The sequence below is a fragment of the Ovis aries genome, chromosome 12 (genome assembly GCF_016772045.2).
Source record: "Ovis aries strain OAR_USU_Benz2616 breed Rambouillet chromosome 12, ARS-UI_Ramb_v3.0, whole genome shotgun sequence".
Classification (NCBI taxonomy): Eukaryota; Metazoa; Chordata; class Mammalia; order Artiodactyla; family Bovidae; genus Ovis; species Ovis aries.
In genome coordinates this window covers 42,556,288-42,579,520 of record NC_056065.1, presented here as the reverse complement: position 1 = coordinate 42,579,520, position 23,233 = coordinate 42,556,288, and the positions used below count along the sequence as shown (strand labels likewise).

At 38.3% G+C, this 23,233-nt stretch overlaps 1 protein-coding gene across 20 annotated transcripts in view; it reads left to right on the top strand.

Annotated features, from left to right (window-relative positions):
- Positions 1–23,233, top strand: part of KIF1B (kinesin family member 1B) — a 154,722-nt gene that overhangs the window by 26,804 nt on the left and 104,685 nt on the right. For 10 of the 20 annotated variants that reach the window (XM_012187342.4, XM_012187340.4, XM_042257268.1 and 7 more), the window contains exons 3-10: positions 10,339–10,415; positions 11,273–11,452; positions 13,628–13,693; positions 14,781–14,959; positions 15,541–15,652; positions 18,780–18,857; positions 19,571–19,636; positions 20,356–20,373. In XM_012187342.4, the coding sequence (XP_012042732.2) occupies positions 10,339–10,415; positions 11,273–11,452; positions 13,628–13,693; positions 14,781–14,959; positions 15,541–15,652; positions 18,780–18,857; positions 19,571–19,636; positions 20,356–20,373 (776 nt within the window). The remainder of the gene's footprint in view (positions 1–10,338; positions 10,416–11,272; positions 11,453–13,627; positions 13,694–14,780; positions 14,960–15,540; positions 15,653–18,779; positions 18,858–19,570; positions 19,637–20,355; positions 20,374–23,233) is intronic. The other 10 variants (XM_012187343.4, XM_004013733.5, XM_042257269.1 and 7 more) reach the window with 1 other exon arrangement.

Below are 23,233 nucleotides of genomic sequence, written 5' to 3'. Positions count from 1 at the left end.
GGAGGATAAATAAATGTGAAGCTATCTACCCTGTGGACTTGGGGAACATACAGTCAAATCAGACCTTCAGTTCTAAGGCTGCCTTTCTGATTTATGAAGGGAGACTTAAGAAAACAGCCTTGAAGCCAGATGAGATGTGGATGGTGATGGGAGCCAAGGCCCAGAGGTGAGGATGAGCAGAGTGAGTTATGGGGACGTGAGTAGATCGCCTGAACAAAAAAGACTCTTCCTCTGGGGAGTCCAGAAGATGGTTATGATGATAAACACTAATGACAGTAGCTAACATAGCCTGGCTTCCTTTATCTCTGTCTCTCAGGATCCTGTGCTCTCCTGATTGCCTGCCTTCCTCATGTGCCATTCTCTTCTCTTACCTTATTTCCTGTGTTGAAAGTACACCAGGACTTCGTTTCTTTGATATCTTTTCTGTCTTCAGAGAAGACAGACTCCCTAGATGATTTCATCTAGGCTCAAGGTTTTAAATGTCTCTGAAGTGACAGTAACTCTCAAACTCATTTCTCCAGCCTGAACCCCTTTTTAGAACTCTAGACTTGTCTACCCAACTGCTAACTTAACTGTACTTAAAGGTCTAAGACGTTATCTCAAACTCAGCATGTTTTCAACAGAACCGATTTCCCCTCCTCACCCAGCTAAAGTGGCTCTTCCTTCATTCTTCCGATTCTTTTAGTTTCTTAGACCAGAAATATAGGAGTCGCTCTAGTCTTCTCTCTTTTTCTTATAGGCCATGTGTAATTCATCAGTAAATCAATTCTGTTTTCTCTGCTTTCACCATCTCTTCTGAATCTGGTTACTTTTTATGATTTGCACTCTTGTCCAAGAACACTCCAGTAGCTTCCTGTCTTTCTCCTTCTGCTTTTGTTCCTATGCAGTAGCCAGAGTCCTATTTTAGACATGGCTTAAAACTCAACATTCAAAAAACTAAAAGCATGGCATCCAGTTCCATCACTTCATGGCAAATAGATGAGAAAACAATGGAAACAGTGACAGACTTTACTTACTTGGGCTCCAGTATCTCTGTAGATGGTGACTGCAGCCATAAAATTAAAATATGTTAGCTCTTTGGAAGAAAAACTATGACAAACCTAGACAGTGTATTAAAAAGCAGAGGCTTTACTTTGCCAACAAAAGTCTCTAGTCAAAGCTATGGTTTTTCCAGTAGTCGTGTATGGATATGAGAGTTGGACCATGAAGAAAGCTGAGTGCTGAAGAATTGATGCTTTTGAACTATGGTGTTAGAGAAGACTCTTGAGAGTCCCTTGGACTGCAGGGAGATCCAACCAGTCAGTCCTCAAGGAAATCAGCTCTGAATATTCATTGGAAGGACTGATGCTAAAGCTGAAGCTGCAATACTTTGGCCACCTGATGTGAAGAATGGACTCATTGGAAAAGACCCTGATGCTGGGAAAGATTGAAGACAGAAGGAGAAGGGGGCAACAGAGGATGAGATGGTTGGATGGCATCATGTACTCAATGGACATGAGTTTGAGCAAGCTTCAGGAGTTGGTGATGGATAGGGAAGCCTGGCATGCTTCATTCTGTGGGGTTGCAAAGAGTGGGATATGACTGAGTGACTGAACTGAACTGAAACCTCATTGTTTCACCCCTGTGCTTTAAATCCTTTTTTGGTTTCTTGTCACTTTTAGAATATAACTAAAGATTCTCACCTTGACTGTACAATCTGGCTAGCTCTCTGACTTCACAGGTCATTATTGCTTATACTGGTAGTCCTGCAGTGCCCTAAATGTCCTGCAGATCCCTGCTCAAACATCATCTTCTCAGACATGGCAGTCTGCCTATTCTCATCACTCCTCCCACCTCCATTGCCACTTTGTATCTCCTAACTCTTCTTTAATTTTCTTCACCAGGTTATACTATCTCTCTTAGTTAACTGTCTGATTTCCTGGTTAGAATGTAAGCTCCTTCAAGGCAGGAACTGATTTTTCACTGGATACCTTCTTGTGTGGGGCATGGTAGGCACCCAAATATTTGTTAAATGAAAGAATATTGTGAATATTTACTTTATGCTAGGTCCTAAGCTAAAACTCTTGACATTGATTGGTATCCAACAATTCTATAAAGTTAGGCTATATTATTATACCTAGTTTACAGATAAGAAAATTGGTGCTTACTGTTTATTATGTGCCGAGTTATAGATGAACCCTAGAATGATATTGGATACTCACAGTGGGGTTAGATCAAATCTTCTATAGTATTCTATTTTCTTCACTGTTAAAATATTTAATAATATCTTCTAGAAATATTTTCTAGATCATTATAGGTTTTGATTATTGAATATTGGGTCAAATTATAAAACAAAATTCCATTTTGGATCAAGAAACACAATGGTTTTGATATAGACCTTTCTTTCTCCTGGCCCCCACAAATGCCATACAGGGGAACTTATGGGTTTCTGATGCCTGATGCAGTTCTCATGGGAGTTTTTATGTAAATGGCAAGCAGAAGTTCCCAAATGTTCTATAGTGGTGGTTGTGTTCTGTGTAATTGGTCTCCGCACTTCCATTCATGCTTTCTTCTAGTCTTTTCTCCATGCTATAGCTCGTCCCCATCACTGTAACCAAGTCACTCTAGTGGCTTCTCATTGGGCAGGGATTCACCAGCTCCTTGGAGTCTACTCATGATCCTGAGATTTTAGTGCTTTTCTACTCTTTGCTGCTCACTGCACGTGAACTTCACCTGTTAAACCAGTACCTGCGATTCACATGCTTCTTTTTGCCCCAGGGCTTCTTAGTGCACTTCCCTGGCCTGGGATACACCTTGCCAGAGCCTTGGAGCCCGATGGTCTAAATTCCAGTTCAGGCTCTGGCCTTGGGCAGCTCAGGTGCTCCGAGCGTGAAGTGGAGATGATGATTGCATAAGGTTATTGTGCGGGTTAAATGAGTGAGTCCATGTGATGTGTTAGCACGGTGCTCAGGACATACTAAGTGTTCATGCTCAGTCGTGTCCAACGCTTTGTGGTCCTATGGATTGTGGCCCACCAGACTCCTCTGCCCATGGAATTTTCCAAACAAGAATACTAGATTGCCATTTCCTACTCCAGGAGGTCTTCCTGACCCAGGGATCAAACTCTCGTCTCTTGTGTCTCCTGCATTGGCAGGCAGATTCTTTATCCCTGTTGCCTCCTGGGAAGTGTTAGCTAACATTATCAGCACTGTCTTCTACTTATCCTTCAGCCTGGCTTTCTCTTTGAGCGAGTCAAAGTCTACTGACTACAAAGTGTCTGTTTTTTGTATATTTCCTTTTATATATTCCTGTTTATATGTTCTTACAGGACCCAGTGCTTGGGTAGCATGGATCTTGCCAGAATTTGAAAGCAAGTATTTATTTTGTGGGATTGTATGTCTGTCTCCTCCATTGATTCTGAGCTCTGGAAGGGCAGAAAGAACTCTCTTGCTTGCCGTCCCATCCCTAGCCCAGTGCCTGGGACATAGTTTGTATTACATAAATGTGCTCAGTACATGTGCCCAATGAAGAAAGGGCTGCTTAACTTTTCCTTTGTTCAATTAGGATCTTGGAATCTTCTGCAATAACCCTTCCTTTGAGAAAGAGTAATGATAGTATAGAAACTAGCTTTGTTTCAGACTTGGGAGCTCATTGGGTACGCATACACAGGGCAGGGACCACTGGAAGACAGGCAGAAAAATCAGGAGCATGGGCTTTTCCGGATGGATGCTGTTGGAACAGTACTTTTGTTGAAGGGCTTTGAATGATGCGCCATTCTGGTTGTAGCTGTGATGCTCAACAGTGATTCAGTCACTTCCTGTTGAGTCTCTGCTCTGTGCTGGGCATTGAGCCAGATGCTGAGGCCTCACCCTTCTAATTGAATGTATGTTTCAGGGGAACTACTTGGGAAGGTGGAACTACTTGAATGCAGAGAACTTAGCATTTATTTACATCTCCTAGTGTTTATGATAGGGCAGTGCCTCTAGGGTGTGTGCTTTGTGTGTGAGGTCAAGAATGTGTTTCATACCTACAGAAGAAGTCTCAGGCAAGGCAAGCTTATCATGTCTAGACCACAGGAGAAAATTCTGCAGCAATAGATTTCAATGGTAAGATACCTCTGTCTGCCAGGAAATTCTGAATTTCCTGTGAAATACAAACTGTAAGTTGTTGTTTTTAGTGTCTAAGTGGTGTCTGTCTCTTTTGCAACCCCATGGACTGTAGCCTGCCACACTTCTCTGTTCATGGGATTTCCAGGCAAGAATACTGGAGTGAATTGCCATTTCCTTCTCCAGGGAATCTTCCTGTCTCAGGGATCAAACCTGAATCTCCTGCTTGGCAGCGGGGTTTTTTTTTTTTTTTTTTTAAATCACTGAACCACCAAAGAAACAATTCTGAAGACCTGGGGAAGAAGAGGGTTTTTCAATACCCATTCCACCCTTGTGCCTCCAACATATGACTGCCCATTATCCTTGCCCTTCCTGCTGTCCTCCATCAGTACTTCTTTCTATGCCTATACTATTTAAAACGTGGTCATTTTTCCTCTTGTTCCTGGTTTACCTACTACTGCTGTTTCTTAGAAACTGTATTTCTGTTATCTGGGTTGAAATTTAGATACCTCCTTCCCAGAGATTAATGATTCTTGCCAAAAGCTGAACACGTTGGCTACTCAGGGAGAAGACTCAGGAAGCAAGTGGTGTTCAGAGAGCTACCTTCCAGTTCACACATAAGCATCACCTACTTACCAAGTCAGCACTGTGAGTGATATAGAAAGAGGAGTCATGGTTTCCAGCCACAAAGAAGTGACAACCTATGAGGAAAGGTAAAACTAACAAATTCATTGGCTCTTTGGTATATATTGAGTATCTTCCATGTGTAAGGCACTTTCCTGGTACTAGAGAATAGAGCAGTGTATGAAACAGAAATTCTGGTCTCATGGAACTTACTTTCACCTCAGTGACTCATAGGTCAGGTACTTGTGAGAGCAATGAAGAAAAATCAGTCAGGGTAAGAGGATGGAGAGTGAAGTGAATGCTGATTTAAATTGGATGATCAGAAAAGGGCCCTGTGATAAAATGATGTTCAGTTGGAGACCTGTGTATAATTGGGGGCGTGTGCTGGTCAGATACCAGGAAGAAAGCACTCCTGCAAAGCAGTAAGTATGGAGACCCTGAGATGAGATTGTGTGTCTAGTAAGAAGGCCAGTGGGACTGGAGTGAAGGGTGCCTCCTTGGAGAGGAGGTTGCTGAAGGAGTGGAGTTTTGTTCAGTGTGTGATCGGAGGGTTCCCTGGAGGCTCATCTTGGAGCTGGTCTGGATTGCGTCTGAGAAGGTTCATTACCTGCAGCTTGGAGATGAGCCTTTTCAGAGGCCCAAAGGATAAGTGGGGAGTCCAGTTAGGAGGTGTTGCAGTCATCCAGGTGGGAGAGAAAGTGGCTTGCACTAGGATGGTGATAATGGTGGTGGTGACAAGTTGTGGGATTCTCAGTACATTTTCAAAATAGAACTGACAACATAGATGAGATGTGGAGGGTGAGAGAAAAAGGTCATAAGTGATTCCATGATAGTCTACAGGCAATTGCTAGTGGAGGTGGGTCCAGATCTGGAGTACACAGTGTGTCTAGAGAAATCTTGATAAAAGAGGAGGCCTCAGGTGCAGAAGGAATCTTGAAAAGCTGTGTGAAATAATTTTATATGAAATAAAGCACCATGAAGTATATTGCAGCACTTCATAAAATAGAATTATATATAACTCCAGTCCTCAAAATATACCAGGAATCCTTTCCTTGAAGAAGAAGTATTGATTTATCCTAGAGAAAGCCTGTACACTGATGACACTTGACCCCTGGGAGGCATACTATATTTGTAATACCTTTTGCATTGGTGAAGATATGGTTTAAATGTTGAACGTATTCATTAATTGCTATAGTTCCATTCACATGTGAGTGCTTTTAGTTCAGTTCAGTTGCTTAGTCCTGTCAGACTTTTTGCAACCCCAAGGACTGCAGCACACCAGGCTTCCCTGTCCATCACCAACTCCCGGAGTTTGTTCAAACTCATGTCCATCGAGTTGGTGATGCCATACAACCATCTCATCTTTTGTCGTCCCCTTCTCCTCCTGCCTTTAATCTTTCCCAGCATCAGGGTCTTTTCGAATGAGTCAGCTCTTCACATCAGGTGGCCAAAGCATTGGAGTTTCAGCATCAGCCCTTACAATGAATATTCAGGACTGATTTCCTTTAAGATTGACTAGTTTGATATCCTTGCAGTGCAAGGGACTCTCAAGAGTCTTCTCCAACACCACAGTTCCAAAGCATCAATTCTTCGGTGCTCAGCTTTCTCTTTATGGTCCCACTCTCACATCCATACATGACTACTGGAAAAACCATAGCTTTGACTAGATGGATCTTTGTCGGCAAAGTAATGTCTCTGCTTTTTAATATGCTGCCCAGGTTTGTCATAGCTTTCTTCCAAGGAGCAAGTGTCCTTTAATTTCATGGCTGCAGTCACCATTTGTAGTGTTTTTGGAGCCCGAGAATGAGAGACAAATTAAAAGCCCTGCACACTCTGTTTTGGCTCATTTGACTTTGATACTGGAATCACTGTTCTAAATATTGCCCAGTCTTTTCAGTGATAGAGTTCTCTCTCTATTTGGTGAAAGTTGATAAAAATTTATTGTTTTTTTTTTTAACTACTGGTATTTTACATGTATACTGTATAGGTATATACTGTTTTGGGTTTTCTTTTTTGTTGTTTTTCATGAAAATGGTGCAGGATTTAATGAAATTAAAATTATATGTGACCCGTGGAGGACATTCATCTGAATGCCTGCTTGATGTAGGGCAGCACAGAGGATCCATAAGACATGGTCCATGTACCGAAGGGATTTTTAATGGGGTAGGAGCACCAGAGATTTGATGTAACGTCTCAAGGACTCCAATATAGTATTGATTCATTGACTCTTGCCAAGAAGTTGAATTCTTATATTATGTATTAGCTTATTTTACCAGTAAACTTTTCTCATAGAATATGGGTTATCATACCCATTGAGGGAATTTAAAACAAAATAAAATACTGGTTTGAAAATTAGGATTTGTGTAGTGCTTTCCTCATTTAATCCTGTGAACTAAGTATTACCTCAGTTTTAGAGAGGATACGAAAGTGTAACAACACCCAAGGACATTAGAAAATCTAAAATATTTCTTGTTCTTACTGATGCTGGTCCTCTGACTACAAGTCCTATATCCTTAACACGTGTACTCTCTCCTTGGAGAAGGCAATGGCACCCCACTCCAGTACTCTCGCCCGGAAAATCCCATGGATGGAGGAGCCTAGAAGGCTACAGTCCATGGGGTTGCTGAGGGTCAGACATGGCTGAGCGACTTCACTTTCACTTTTCACTTTCATGCATTGGAGAAGGAAACGGCAACCCACTCCAGTGTGTTCTTGCCTGGAGAATCCCAGGGATGGGGGAGTCTGGTGGGCTGCCGTCTATGGGGTCGCACAGAGTCGGACACGACTGAAGTAACTTAGCAGTACTTTCTCCTCTCTCCCCTCTTTTATTAATGGTTGGAGACATCCTGTTTCTTAGTCGACTTGAAGTGAGTTAGATTTTAGCTGTTCAGAAAGAAAAATCCTCTGGCAGGTCCTTTCAAAATGTGAATTCATTGTCCATGAGCTCAAGTGCTGTCATTAATGTTTTATCTTTATCACAGTTTTTTCTCTTTACAGAGTTCTGGAGTCTTAAAATTTTTTGCTGGTAAATATTTAATATAGTCAAGATAATATTTAGGTAATATATATGTAAATATAAAGAATAGTATAAAATAACTCTTTAACTGCTGTCCATTCTAATATATAGAAATAACTTATGCCTTCTGAGTCTGCCTACACTCTCCCCCCAATAGGTAACAAGAACATTGAATTTTGCGGTTTTCTAAGGAGTCTTATTTCTTTTAGCAATTAAAAATTTTTAAATAGTGTGGGTAAATTTCATCTTGCTTGACATAACTGTTAACATAAATGGCTCTTTAAAATTCTGTTTTAATTTATTTATGTTCAAGTAAAGATACTTTTGTTAATAAGGCAGTTATTTAAAAGGCAGTTTGATGTAGAGTATTCAGAAGTAGAAATAAAATGTTCTACATATGAACTTAATCTAATGTTTTAAACCAGTATTACTTCAATAAAATATAAACATTCAGTAGAAATTTGAAAAAGAAAAGGTGTATCTTTTCTATCTTTCTTTGTATACCAAACGAAATACACAGCAAATGTGCCCCCACCCCCGCCAAGGTTTGTTAAATAAATTCATGCATCTGTGTGCTGAGTGGAATACATAATAGCTGGAAAGCAAAAAAAAAATAGATAAAAATAAAAAGCAGCTTTATTTTGAAGCTGGAAGTTAGGAATATTTATTAGTTTCAGAAGTTTCAAAGATCAGGGAGAAGGGTCTGTTAAGGAAGAGGAAAAGGATTTTGTGTGATTCAAGGAAATTATTCGCTGAAGTAGTTTTTCTTTGCTTTACTACAGAAAGGAGAGCAAAGGGGCAGGATTGGCAGACTTGCCCTTTCTTAAGTTGTTCTTGGTAGATTAGTGTTGCTGGTGAGTAGCCTAAGAGTGGATAAAATATGGCTTAAAGTTTTATGACAGCAGGTGTTCACCATGGTTTTGAGTGGTGACGACTACTTCATAGGTCATTTCCTTTATCTTGTGATTTTCCTTTTTGCTGAGCCACTGAAACCTGGACTCTGGTTCACCAAGGATGATGCTGATTTCCGTTTTCTTGGTGGAGTTTCTGTGTGGTCTTTCGGGAACTGTAACTCTCGTAGCTCCTTGCCTCATATGGATGAGGAGAGTTCTGAAGTGCCCATACAGTCTGGGTCTGAGGTGGCCACAAGTGTGCCTGCCCATGCACATGCAGAACCACATGCGTAGAAGGGCCTTACTGTGTTTCCCTTGGTGATCACTGCTTGTGCAGAGTATTTCAGTGGTGGGTGTCTGGGCTCAGGAGCTGGACTTCCCAGATTCACATCCTGAATTGCCGCTAGCTAGCCCTGTGGCCTTGGGTTTTCCTTAACCTCTTTGTGATTTTTGTCAATTGTGAAGTCTCTCAGTTGTGTCCGACTCTTTGTGACCCCGTGGACTGTAGCCCACCAGGCTTCTCTGTCCATGGGATTCTCCAGGCGGGAATATTGGAGTGGGTTGCCATTTCTTTATGGTTTCTTTATAAAATGGAGATAATAAAACATCTGCCTTATTAAGTGATTGGGAGGATTAAATAGGTTTGTGCATAGAAAGTACTTACAGCCAGATTAAGTGTTCCATGAACATTGGCTGCTATTTAAATCTTGCAGGTAGGGCCTTTTGTTTAGAAACATACTTCTTTGCTTAGATTACCATTTGTGTGTGGGGGAGATGTTCTTTCTAGAACCATGTCTCCTTGTCACATGATTATGTGCTGTGAGCCTTATTAATCCTCTGTCAGCATTTGAGGTTGGAACATAAGTGTGGCCATACCCTGTGGAATCCAGTGAGAGAGAACTAAGCACCGTAGCAACTGTTGCTATTTGTGTCCCAAGCAGCAGCTGCCCGGGGGACAGATTTATTTTTTAATCCTGATCTCACTGATAGCTTGGGATGTGGCCCTGCCTTAGAGAAGTGGATTGGTTGAGATGCCTGGTCTTTGAGGCGACTTCATGGCCACATGTTACAAAGATTCTATTCCATGTGAAATATGAGGTAGTAAAGCTTTGTGTATGTGAAGGAAGAAGGAAGGCCAAGCCTCAGTATTCAGTCTAGTCCCTGAAGTATGTGACTGGATTAATTACCCAAGAAATCACTTTTGATGTAAACAGTGATTTCAGAAATAAAACTATCCTTCCAATGAATGCTTCCTTACTAAATGCTTTTCTTAAATAGATAATAAGATCTTTAAAAAGAGTTTGTTTCAAGAAGTGGTTGGATTAATTCAGTAATTTTTCTATATTTTATTTTTAATGTGTTGATATATTTCAAGCCTTAATGAAGTACCTTGAAATGGTCCCATGGCCCATTTCCAGATTTTTTTTCTTCGAACTTACCTAGATTCAGTCACAGAATATTTACTGAATACCTATTATATACCAAGCTCTCTTATAAATCCTCGTGACATCTTGTAAATGTTGTTGGTCTGATTTTTTTTTTTTTGCGTTCTATATATAGACCCTATCTATTAAAAATTTGATTGATTTTGTTTTTCAGTTCTACTGAGATTCAATTGTATGAGTTTACTGATTATATGTTTTGAGCTTACTGCATAATATCATGTTGAACTAACATTTAATTGAGTGACTTATAAAATCAAAACATTTTCCTCCTGCAGGTATTATTAACCCAAAGAACCCAAAGGAAGCTCCAAAGTCTTTCAGCTTTGACTACTCCTACTGGTCTCACACCTCGGTGAGTGTACCCGTGGTGCAGTGTAGTAGAACATTGTGGGTTTTAAATGGTTTGAAGGAACCTGCAGGTCTACAGGGAAAGCAGAGATTACCAACATCTAGGCAAATGAAGAGTAGGACCTTTTGCAGTGTGCCCTTACTTATTATAGGACCCCAAATCTTGCTGGCTTCTAGTGATTGTTCCTAGAGTTTGCTTCTGCATCTCTATTACACATTTTTTGTTGTTGTTGTTGTTTTCCTGTTTTGCATTAGAGTAGATGTTTTAAACTACTGCAAAGCCTAATTGCCAAGGGAAGAGTCAGTGAAAGGGACTGGAAAACATTCTCCAAAAGCTGTGTTTATTGAGAAATAATGGCACTACCTGGAGCGAGTTCAAAGAATTTGTTGTTGCTGCCTGTGGGATGCATTTGTTGCAACTTGTTGCATTTGGCATGTGGGCTCTTTCCCAAGCAGGGATCAAAGCCATGTTCCGCTGCATTGGGAACACAGTCTTAACTACTAGACTTCCAGGGAAGTCCCCAAAGAAGTCTTTTTATATGTGGACTTGATCTTTGATTTTCTAGTCACATTTCCCATTTAAGAAAATTTTCTTGGAGCTCCCTATGAATTGAAGAGTGATACTTTCAGGGTTATGGAAAATGAAATATAATCATGTCAGATAATTTCATGTAAATATTTTTATATATGGGTGGCCTGAATGTCTAATAGTACCTGTGTGTGTGTGTTTAATAAGAAAAATAAACTATATATAAGGGGGCACTATTCTGATTTGAAACACTTGTTTATTATAGAAGTAATTAATAAGCATAGGAAAAAGTATGAATGAATGCCATTTATTTTTCCTTTTAATCTTTACAGCCTGAAGATCCCTGTTTTGCATCTCAAAACCGTGTATACAATGATATTGGAAAGGAAATGCTCTTACATGCCTTTGAGGGATATAATGTCTGTATTTTTGCCTATGGGCAGACTGGTGCTGGAAAGTCTTATACAATGATGGGTAAACAAGAAGAAAGCCAGGCTGGCATCATTCCGCAGGTGAAAAACACAGCAACAAAAAACTTCTGTTCATTATTACTCTTAGTCCTTAATTACTTTAACAGTTTTTATTTAGCAAAAATTTACTCAGGGACTATCGTATGCTGGGCACAAAGGTAAATCACCTGCCCCTTTCCTTCAGAGGAGCTCACAGCCTGATGGAAAAGACTGATATGTATTCAGAGTCTCTCTTTATATCCAGTATCATGTTACTTTATCTTTTGAACAGTGTTATCAGCTTCTTTTAAACGTGATGGTAAGTGCCACGTTCTGTTCCGAATCCTAGGAACACTTAGTGAGTGTTGTTGGCCTGATATTTTTCCCCAGTTCATGTTTCTTAACATTATTAGCACCCAGATCACTTCTTAGGAGTATGATTATTTTTGTTTTTTGATTGCCTTCTCTTTTATGTTATTAAATTAATTCTATCACTTAAACTTTGAACAGTCTGAGATTTTTTTTTAAGAGCAGTTAGTCTTGATTTTGTATTTTGTTTGGGAACTAAAAAAGTTGTTACATAGGTATATTTAGAAGGAACTTCTTTTGCTAATAACAGGAACATGGTTTGCTTTTATTAGTGATATTTTGAATTAATTTTAATATGTCTTTTTACTGTAGGCCTAGCATGGCCATTGCTGTATTCTGAAAATAAAATACATAAGGAGAAATAGCTACTTTTTTTGAAAGGATTAATAAGATTTATACTTTTGAATTCAGCTATATAATTGAAATTATTAAAAAAAAGATTAGGCTATTTTCAGAAAAAATTGAAGATACTAGCATACTTTTTTCTGTAAAAAGTATATGTCTGAATTAAGGCATATGTTTGGGAACTGTCCTTTATGTATAGTAATGGTAATAATTACAATACTAGTTAGAGAAAACATTATGAGCACTCATCATGTGCCAGGCACAGGTCTCGGTTCTTTACGATTCTTAGCTCATCTAATCCTCTTCCTGTGACCCTGAGAGGCCAGTGCCCTTGTTTCCCTCATTTACAGATGAGAGAACTGAGGCATGGAGAGAGCGTGTCACCTGCACATGTGCGTGGCAGATCTAGGATCCACGAGGAGGCAGGGTAGTGCTGGAGTCTTTGCTTTTACTTCTATGTAGTAACTTTTTCAGCAGTAAAATAATCATTTGTAGATTATAGCAAGTAATATGAGTCATTTATTTTATCCCATTACCACACTTAGTTTCTCCTTCTCTTTTGTTTGTTTGTTAATGTAATTCTTGCATGGTTACATATGCATCTCTTTTCCTGATAAAATTTTGGAATATTTTAATGCCAAAGCATGAATTTTTAAAAAGATTAAGTTCTAGAAACTGACACTTACATTTTAAGTTCTGTTTGAACTTCTAGAGAATCATGAACATATAGCTCATTTTTCAAAGGTATGTTGACTGCTTTAATACGAAGCATTTGGCACATGAAAATTCAGTGGATTTTTATTAATTATTCTTATTTAAAGCATCACATATTTTAAGTAAATTAAAGGATAGGGGGATTAAAATTTTACAATTTTCCTGATCTAGAAAAATTAATGTATTCCACCAGAAATGTGACTGTGTAATGGACTGGCCTCTCATAACAGGGGTTGGAATCTTAAGGCAGAGGTAAAGGGGAGAAATTATAGAGTCAAAACTCTTCTTGAAAATACCTTCATTTATTTCCTTCAAATTGTGTGTGTTTTCCCTATACATGTATGTGTGTATGTATAAATTTACAATATATATAGTAACTGATAACATATAATAAAATTTATATATCATGATAAATAAGTGTGGAAATTAGTTTAATAGTAGTTTTACTTCTACAGTTATAATGCTCATGGTAGAGTCACAGTTAATTCTAGTATGATATGAAGAGTTGAATTCCCATGAAGCGAAATCAATGACATAACGATAGAAGAGACAATTCTCTTCACCTAAATGTGGCTTTCTTTCTAAGGGAATGTTGAGGTGATATTGTTGAGGGGAAATAGAGATTAGCTGAGAGGAATATTCCAAAATAGAGATTAGCTGAATATTCCAGACTTTCCTTTTATTTCATTCAAAGCATTTACCCTTGATGTTGATGCCATTAACATTTTGAAAAAGAGAAAAAAAATCTTGCTAATTCCTTTAGCACTCATGGGTAAGTTCTGACTTCCGCCTTTCGTTCTGCTCCTACAGTTATGTGAAGAGCTGTTTGAGAAAATCAATGACAACTGTAACGAAGAAATGTCTTACTCTGTAGAGGTGTGTATAGCTGTGGATTAAAAACAGTCCTCAGTGCTCCATTCCCTCAAATGCTACTTTTAAATAGTTCCAAATTATGACAGAGCTATAGATCACTTAACTATTTCCCCACTTCTGTACTTTAAGGCTATTTCTAAAGTTATGGTTAATATGAAGAATGTTGCAATTAAATCTTTGTTCAAAAATCTGTGGCTTATGGTATAGTTTAAATTCAAAGGGTAGGGAACATGACAATATGATTGAAATTTTCGAACTTATAGGTAGTAGAAGAGGATGCCATTTTCTTTCATATTATACAGAGTTCACAGGCCTTTTTAGAGCATAGGGTGGATCCCTGGTTGATATTTTGTTTTTCTTTACATTGGTGGGATCCCTACCCCCTCTCCTGTTTCTCTCCCTTGTTCACTCTGTTTCAGCCGTTTCTGGAACACACCAGAAACATTTCTATCTCAGTGCTTTGTCACTTACATTTCTTTTGGCTGGAAATTTTCTTTCCAGGGTATCTTTTTGACTAAGTTTTAACACTACTAGAAATCTTATTTTCAAGCTTTTGAAGTAATTGTAATCCTCAGTTATTGACATCATACATTAGAAAAAAAGCCCTGTGAATAACTGATTTGTTATTGTTTAGTCACTAAGTTGTGTCTGACTCTTTTGTGACCCCATGAACTATATGTAGCCCACTAGTCTCCTCTGTTCCTGGGATCTCCCAGGCAAGAATATTGAAGTGGGTTGCCATTGCCTTCTCCAGGGGATCTTCCCGACCCAGGGATCAAACCTGCGTCTCCTGCATTGGCAGGCGGATTCTTTACCACTGAGCCTCCCGGGAAGCCCTAATAACTGATTACTAAAAGGGCTTTGCAAGTGGTACTAGTAGTAAAGAATCTGCCTGCCAGGGCAGGAGATGCAAGAGACATAGGTTTGATCCCTGAGTTGGGAAGATCCTTTACCACCAGTACTCAGTTATATCTGTGCTACTGGTGAGAGAATAAAAGGAACTGGAACTATGGCATTTCACATTGTAAAGGCTACTGATCACAAATTGTAGAGCTTTTAATAAAAGATGCAAAAATGAACATATTCCTAGGTGAGCTACATGGAAATTTACTGTGAAAGAGTACGAGACTTGCTGAACCCCAAAAACAAGGGTCATCTGCGTGTGCGTGAACATCCCCTTCTTGGCCCTTACGTGGAGGACCTGTCAAAGTTGGCAGTCACTTCCTACACAGACATTGCTGACCTCATGGACGCTGGGAACAAAGCCAGGTATGGGAGGAAACAGACTCATGATCGAGGTTTTGGGTACATTTTGAGTCCCTTGGTTCCTGGTTAAGGGTTTGAAACCACATTTATAGCTGTGGAAGTTGCTTTTACCGTGGAGTGCTCTGATCCTTTGGCTGTGCTGGGAAAGCAGTGGTCTCAGCATATTAGGTGTTCTTATCCAGCAAGCACACTACTGAACCACATTAGAACTTTGGTTAAGTTCTGTTGTTAGGTTTTGATCAAGTCATGGTAAAATGTTGGTCATCACATGCCTATGGGAGTAATTGGTTTCTGGAATAATTGAGCACTTAATGAACAATAAAGATCAGATACCTTGGTGCTTTCTAAAGGTAGAGCCGCAGTATGAAAAATGATTCTGATGGGGTACCTTTGAAGTTGGAGGTAGCTTGATAGGATCACAAAATGTATTCAGAGCAGTTTTGTGGAAGTGGCAGGCAGTCTTGTAATATGAAGAAGTTTAAAACTATTGCTTGTGATTGTTATGCTTATAATTTGGAGGCTGCTGTCATTTTAACATTCATCTAAGGATTCCATTATCATGTAATCACCTTTATATTTTTTAGGACAGTGGCAGCTACCAACATGAATGAAACAAGTAGCCGTTCCCACGCTGTGTTTACCATTGTCTTCACCCAGAAGAAACATGATACTGAGACCAACCTTTCCACTGAGAAGGTAGGAGAACATCAGTGTCTGGGCTTGAGTTGTGTGGAATGGAGGTTTTCGTAAGCCCCTCCTGCTACCTTTGGATTTTGTGGAAGGGAGGAAAGTGCCCTTTTACTTAGTGGAGGGTATCTTATACTTTATGCTTGTCATTTATATTCCACTCTATACCAGTTCCAAGTGTGGGTTTTTAAGTGAAATTGCAAGGTAGAAAATAAGAAACAAACCAAGACACTTGAGTCTCAAAAACTACTCCATGCAAGAGGGTTAAGCAGTTCTGTAGGGAAGAAAATCCTTCCTTTGTTTCTTGATTAGAACCTCTCAATTACCTTACTAACATCTTTGGCATATGTATTTTACTTTTTTGAGCTCTGATAATATTACTGTGGAATTAAACTGTTTAAACAAACAAGATGTGTCTAATTTTGGGGGATAAAAATAACTATACCACATTTTTGATGTTCTTCAAATGCCTGTGCTTGTTAATTTCTCATTTTCTATAGTGGTTGGCTAAATATAGTAAATTGGAATTAAATTGCTTGCTTTGGATCTTGGTTCTTCCATTTTTCAGCAGTGTTATGTTGGGCAAGTCATTTAAACTCTTTGCGCCTCAGTTTCTCTAACTTCATAGAACTGGTAAGGAGGAGTAAGTATTAATGTAGGTTAAGTGCATATATCTAATGCCTGGCACAGCAGAGCCATTTAATAAATGTTAATTTTATTGGCATTACTATTAATAATATACTTATGTTGACTTCTAGTCTGCCTACTTTCCTAAGTAGCATGCAGCTGGATTTTTAAATCTGAAGTTAGTTATTATACTGGCTCTTATGAAAGATCTTGCCTGAGAACTTTGTGAAGTCAATATCATTAAAAACTAAAATCACCTTTTACTTGATGACTTGTTTGTTTTTAGCTGAAGATTATTTTTTAAAAATATACTCTTCATATAAGTAATCAAATAGCTTGACACTGCCTAGCCAGAGGTTCTGTATTAATGTAATTTAGTAGTGTTTTTCTGAATGGCACCAAGGAACATCCTGTGTGAAAGCATTTTTTTCTTTTCTTCCATGATGTCAGCTCTATAACAGTAATGATATTAACCCCATAATCATAGCTTCCTTGACAATCCATTTTGGATACTTTCCTGAAGCATTTTTAAAAAAACAACTTTATTGAGGTATTATTGAAGTACAATAAACCACACACATTTGGAGTATAAAATTGGATCAAATATATATATAGTAAGCCTCCCTCCCCCCATCTGCAAGGGATACTTTCCATGACCCTCAGTGGATGCCAGCAACTGCAGATAGTATCAAAACCCTTATATATGTTGTTTTTTTCTCATACATGTATACTTGTTGTAAAGTTTAATTTGTAAATTAGGGACATTAAGAGATTAACAATAGCAATAATAAAAATAGGACAATTATAACAGTATACTGTATATTGATATGTAAATGTTGTCTTTCTCACCCTCAAAATATCTTTTTGTACAAGCTTAGTGCCTTTTCCTTCTTAACAAAGCAGTTATCACACAGTGTGGGCATAACTTTTGCAGCCTGAAGTTCAGCAGTGAAAATTAACAGGAATTTCTTTTTCCCTTTTTACAATTTCATGAATAGAAGATTTATTGCTACTGTAGATAGTAGCAACCTCAGCATACACTTAAGAGAAGCTCTGTATTTATATGTCAAAGGTTTCTTTTTGGCATACCTGAATTATCAGTATTACTGCTTTTGTGTTTTGGGACCGTTATTAAAATAAGGGTCACTTGCACACCAGAACTGTGATACCGCAAGAGCTAATCTGGTAACTGAGATGGCTACTAAGGTACTGATTAGTGGGATACGCTGGATAAAGGGGTGGTTGCATCCTGGGGGATGGAGTGAGATTTCTTCATGCTACTTAAAATGACACACAACTTAAAACCTATGAATTGTTTGTTTTTGGAATTTTCCATTTAATACTCACCAAAGATCCACTAGAGAAGGGATAGGCTACCTACTCCAGTATTCTTGGGCTTCCCTTGTGGCTCATCTGGTAAAGAATCTGCCTGCAATAAGGAGGACCTGGGTTCAATCCCTGGGTTGGGAAGATCCCCTGAAGAAGGGAAAGGCTACCCATTCCAGTGTTCTGATCTGGAGAATTCCATGGACTATATAATCCATGGGGTAGCAAAGAGTCGGACATGACTGAGCGACTTTCACATAGTTGACCGTGGATAACTGAAACCATGGGAAGTGAAATGAGATATAAGGAGGGGGCTACTGTACACCTGTGAAACTGGTACCACAGTTCAGATCATGAGAATTTCTGTTATCCTAAAGAGTTGCCTCATGCTCCTTTGTAATCTCTTCCACTCTCATCCTCAGGCCATCTCTGATTGGCTTTTTGTCACTATAGATTAGTTTATACTTTCCAGAGTTTTATGTAAATAGAATTATATGGTATGTATTATTTTCAGCCTGGCTTCTTTCAACTTAGCATAATGGTTTTGAGATTCATCCGTGTTGTTGTATGTATCAGTAGTTCACTCATTTCCATGACTGATTAGTATTCCGTTGTGTAGATATCTCACAGTTTGCTCATTAATTCATCTGTTGATGGGCACTAAATTGTTTCCAGTTTTTTTATCATTACAAATGAAGATGCCATAAACATTTGTGTACATAAAAGTCTTTGTGTGTGTGCTTGTTTTTTGTTTTTCTTGGTAAATAACTAGTAGGATAGTTGAGTCTTACGGTCAGTTTTTGTGCAGATTCTTAAGACTCTGCCAAACTGCTTTCAAAAGCAATCATATCATTTTGCATTCCCATCAACAGTATGAGAATTTTAGTTGCTAAAGCTTTGTTTTTAATATGTCACTTAATGGGTTAATGAGTTTTATGTATTTTTATGACATAGCATTTTAAGATGTGTTTATTCTGAAATTCTTTTAAACCAAGATAATTGCTGTGAACTTTTTTTGCATGCTGTTTAAATTGACTGCCATGTATTTGTCTTCCTGTGCCACATATGAGGCCTAATTAATCTTTTTAGTGTTCTCTATGCCTTAATCTTTTAATTTCTTACCTCTAAATGTTTTCTGCTTCTCCCTTGCTTATTTTTTAATTGCCTCAATGTTCTTTACCAGGTCAGTAAAATCAGCTTGGTGGATCTAGCAGGAAGTGAACGAGCTGATTCAACTGGTGCCAAAGGGACTCGATTAAAGGTATTTATTTTATCAAGTAAATAGCCTAGTCAATAAATGCTCTATGACACAGGTTAGCAAGCTATGGCCAGTAGGACAACTCTAGCCCACTGTCTGTTTTCATAGATAAAATTTCCTTGGGACACAGCTGCATCTATTCATGTCTGTGGCTGCTTTCGTGCTATAATGATAGGGTTGAGAAGTTGCAGCAGAGGCTGAGCGGCCCACAAAACCATTGACTCAAGAAATTTTCTGACTTCTGACTTGTAACTTCAGTGCAAGATATGTTACATGATAATAGTTAAGGAGGACTTCGTAGTCAAGGTGAAAATTGAATTGTATTTTGAGGAATGGTTAGAATTTGGTTAGATAGAAGTAAGGGACAATAATTAGAAAACGATACACAAATCCAGAGGTGAGAACAAGCATGGTCTTTTCTAGAGATTTGCTTAACAAGAGGAGAAATTGCACATCAGTGAGTTGTGGGAAGAAGGTGCATCTGTTTTTCAAGCACAGACATCATAATGATAATTGAGGACTGTGAGTTAGGCATGTGGTCTTGGCCTGTCAACAAGTGGAGAGGAGAAAATATTGAGGGTTAAAGAAGGTTTTTAGAACTTGTGGTCATAAATAGAAAACAATGCTAGCATATGGCTAGCTGTATTTTATGTTATCATGTATGATGTGGCAATAGTTCTTTATCATAATTCTTTTATATTTGATATTGATTTCAGGAAGGAGCAAATATTAATAAGTCTCTTACAACTCTGGGTAAAGTCATTTCAGCCTTGGCAGAGGTGGTAAGTGTTACACTTCATTGTAAGGGAAAGTTGGTCTACTCAGCAAATGTTCTTGACTAATATTTTATGATTGCTCATAAAGGGTATTACCTTTTTTCCTTTTATATAATGTCTTTCTCTTTTTAGAGCTTTTCAGATAAGATAGTAGGTATGGCACACTTTGACTTTGTTCTAAAAATAAAAGCGATTAAGGCGAATCAAAGTAAATGTAGATCTGTAAAGGCTAGAATTAAACTAGGTCTTTGCAAAGATCTAAAGTTTGACTGCTTGAGCCTTATTTTGTAGCTCCTGTAAGAGCAAGTATATTTATTGCATATTATTTTCTATGTGATCTTTTCTAAATAGGACACTGTACATTTTGGAGTATTTTGAACAATTTTCCTTGCAAACGCTGTTGATTTGTGGCCCTATAAACTATTTTTTAAATAGTTTTATTTTTTATTTCTTAGAATTAAAACGAAGCCCCATATACAAAAATAGTTGAAACAATTTTTGTATAAGGGGCTTCGTTATTTAGGTTAGAAGCTAAAGAAGTGCTGGTTACTTTATGCTCTAGTACCTCATTTGAATCTCTAAAAAGGATTAAATGTTTTCTTGCTTGTCTCTGAGAAGTGATATTCAATTTACAACTTAAAAAATTTTTTTTAATGACTTAAAATATTTTCTGTTTGGAGGCTTATCCTGTGTTCTCATTCTCTTTTAAATGCTTTTCCCTGTAGGATAATTGCACCAGCAAGGTATGGTGGGGCTTGGTAGAAATGATCTAGCTGTATAATCAGTTGCTGATTTTAAATCCTCAGCAGGATGCTTGCAGGCACAAGTAGGAATGGAAACTTCAAGAAGCATTATATTTGTTTTCTAGCTCTGGAATTTAGAATTGCTATTTAGGGTGACTGTGAATCATGAGACAGCACACCAATACAGAGAGGTTTAAGAAAAATGTAGCTATCATTTCAAGAAGCCAGCTATGTTTTAGAATGGTGCCCATAAAATTTTTATTTTATTACTCTTAGGAGGCATATCGGAGAAGGCAGTGGCACCCCACTCCAGTACTCTTGCCTGGAAAATCCCTTGGATGGAGGAGCCTGATAGGCTGCAGTCCATGGGGTCGCTAAGAGTCGGACACGACTGAGTGACTTCACTTTCATGCATTGGAGAAGGAAATGGCAACCCACTCCAGTGTTCTTGCCTGGAGAATCCCAGGGACTGGGGAGCCTGGTGGGCTGCCATCTATGGGGTTGCACAGAGTTGGACACGACTGAAGTGACTTAGCAGTAGGAAGCATATAGGTGACTGCCATATAGATTTTATACCATGAAGAGTCATGGATTATTTACATTATTAAATTTTTTTCTTATTCTTTGGTTATACATAAATTGAAGGCTCTAAGATCAAATTAAATTTCTAACTGTTTTTAACTGTTAAATGTTTCCAGAAAACATTGTTTGCATTCTTATTAATCCAGATACAATAGATTTTTCTTTTCTTCATATTTCTATAGAGATATTCTAAAATTTATTAATACTCTTTTGCATAAATAATAGGGCACTTAACAGTTTGATCTGAATCACAAGTATCATGGGGGAGAGGGGCAGTGTCTGCTTTGAAATATTTTTAAATATATAGATTTGCATATTCTCTAGTTCTATAAAAATAATTTAAAAAGTGCTGGTTTTCTCGGTTTTTGCTTTTTGTTTTGTTCTGTTCATTGGACAGAGCTGCCTGAGACTAAAACATCTCTCTGCTATTTGATATAATGCATGTGTGGATATTCTTCCAATGTCTGATCTAGGTCCTGGAACAATGAAAACTTAAAATTTAGTGATTATTCTAACTTGTCCTGTCCATTTGATCATCTGTTTACATCTGTATCAACCAGAGGAAAAGTTTACAAAGTATTTTTTCCATGATTTCCCTCACTGATCTATGTCACAAAATTTTGCAAATGATCTTTTATAATCTGTTTTATAAAACCCAGTTTAGTACTCTGTGTCTGTGTCGTAAACTGTAACAGGTCAGAAATAAATGTTAATTTTTATATAACAAGCATGATTTTTGGTGAATTAAGATATATCGTTATTTTCAATGGGAAGAGAAACAGGATTATTTCCATCCATACTTAAATAGTATTTTTTAGTGAGGTTAGTGATCTAAGTAAAGCTTGTTATGTAGTGGCTGAAACACTTATTTTTTTAAAAAATTGTGGATGTGAGAACAGGAGATTAATTTGTATGAGAGTGAGCAGAGAAGAAATGGCTAAAGTTCTGGGATATTTTTAAATGGAAAAGATTGAAGTGCTATTTTTACTTCTTCATTTAGCTACTCCTTCTTAGTTTAGCCTAATTGACAGAAATGAATATGGAACATTTTAGAATCTGACACTGCTTACTTATTTTTACAGTTCTGTTGGCAGTCATTGTAATTGGAATACTTTAAATCTTGCAGCATTTTCAGTACTAAGGATAGGCAAAGTGAAGTGTTTAGATGCAGTGGGGAACGGAGAGGATAAACTGAGGTTTCAGGCCCCAGGAATTTCATGTGGAATGAAAGTCCCACTCAGCTATGAATGACCGAGAGGATTAATTCTCCCTAAAGGTCTGTGTAACTTAGAAATATAACCTGCTGTGGGAAATGATATCCTCATAGGTGAGTGTGTTTGTGGGTGGAGCTGGATGGGATGTTCAGTCACTAAGATGACTTAGCCTGACTCTTTGTGACCCCATTGACTGCAGCATGCCAGGCTTCCACCTGTCCTTCACTATCTCTGGGAGTTTGCTCAGGTTCATATCCATTGAGTTGGTGATGCTGTTCAGCCATCTCAAGATGTAGGGGACATGTTTGATGAGATGGAATTCAAGTACCAACTTGCCTACTTCTTTTCCTTCCAACAAATCAGAAGTCAGCTACTTAGTACTGTTTTTCTGAATACCCAGGATTTAGCAAGAATTAGATCATGCTCAATAACCTCAGATATGCAGATGCACCACCCTTATGGCAGAAAGTGAAGAGGAACTGAAGGAGCCTCTTGATGAAAGTGAAAGAGGAGAGTGAAAAAGCTGGCTTAAAACTAAACATTCAAAAAATGAAGATCATGGCATCTGGTCCCATCACCTCATGGCAAATAAATGGGGAAACAATGGAAACAGTGACAGACTTTATTTTCTTGGGCTCGAATATCAATGCAGATGGTGACTGCAGCCATGAAATTAAAAGACGTTTGCTCCTTGGAAGAAAAGCTATGACAAACCTAGAAAGCATATTAAAAAGCAGAGACGTTGCTTTGCTGACAAAGGTCCATCTAGTCAAAGCTATGGTTTTCCCACTAGTCATTTATGAATGTGAGAGTTGGACTAAAAAGAAAGCTGAGTGCCAAAGAATTGATGCTTTTGAACTGTGGTGTTGGAGAAGACTCTTGCGAGTCCCTTGGACTGCAAGGATATCAAAGTAGTCAATCCTAAAGGAAATCAGTCCTGAATATTCGTTGGAGGGACTGATGCTGAAGCTCTAGTACTTTGGGCACCTGATGTGAAGAATGGACTCATTGGAAAAGACCCTGATGCTGGGAAAGATTGAAGGCAGGAGGAGAAGGGAATGACA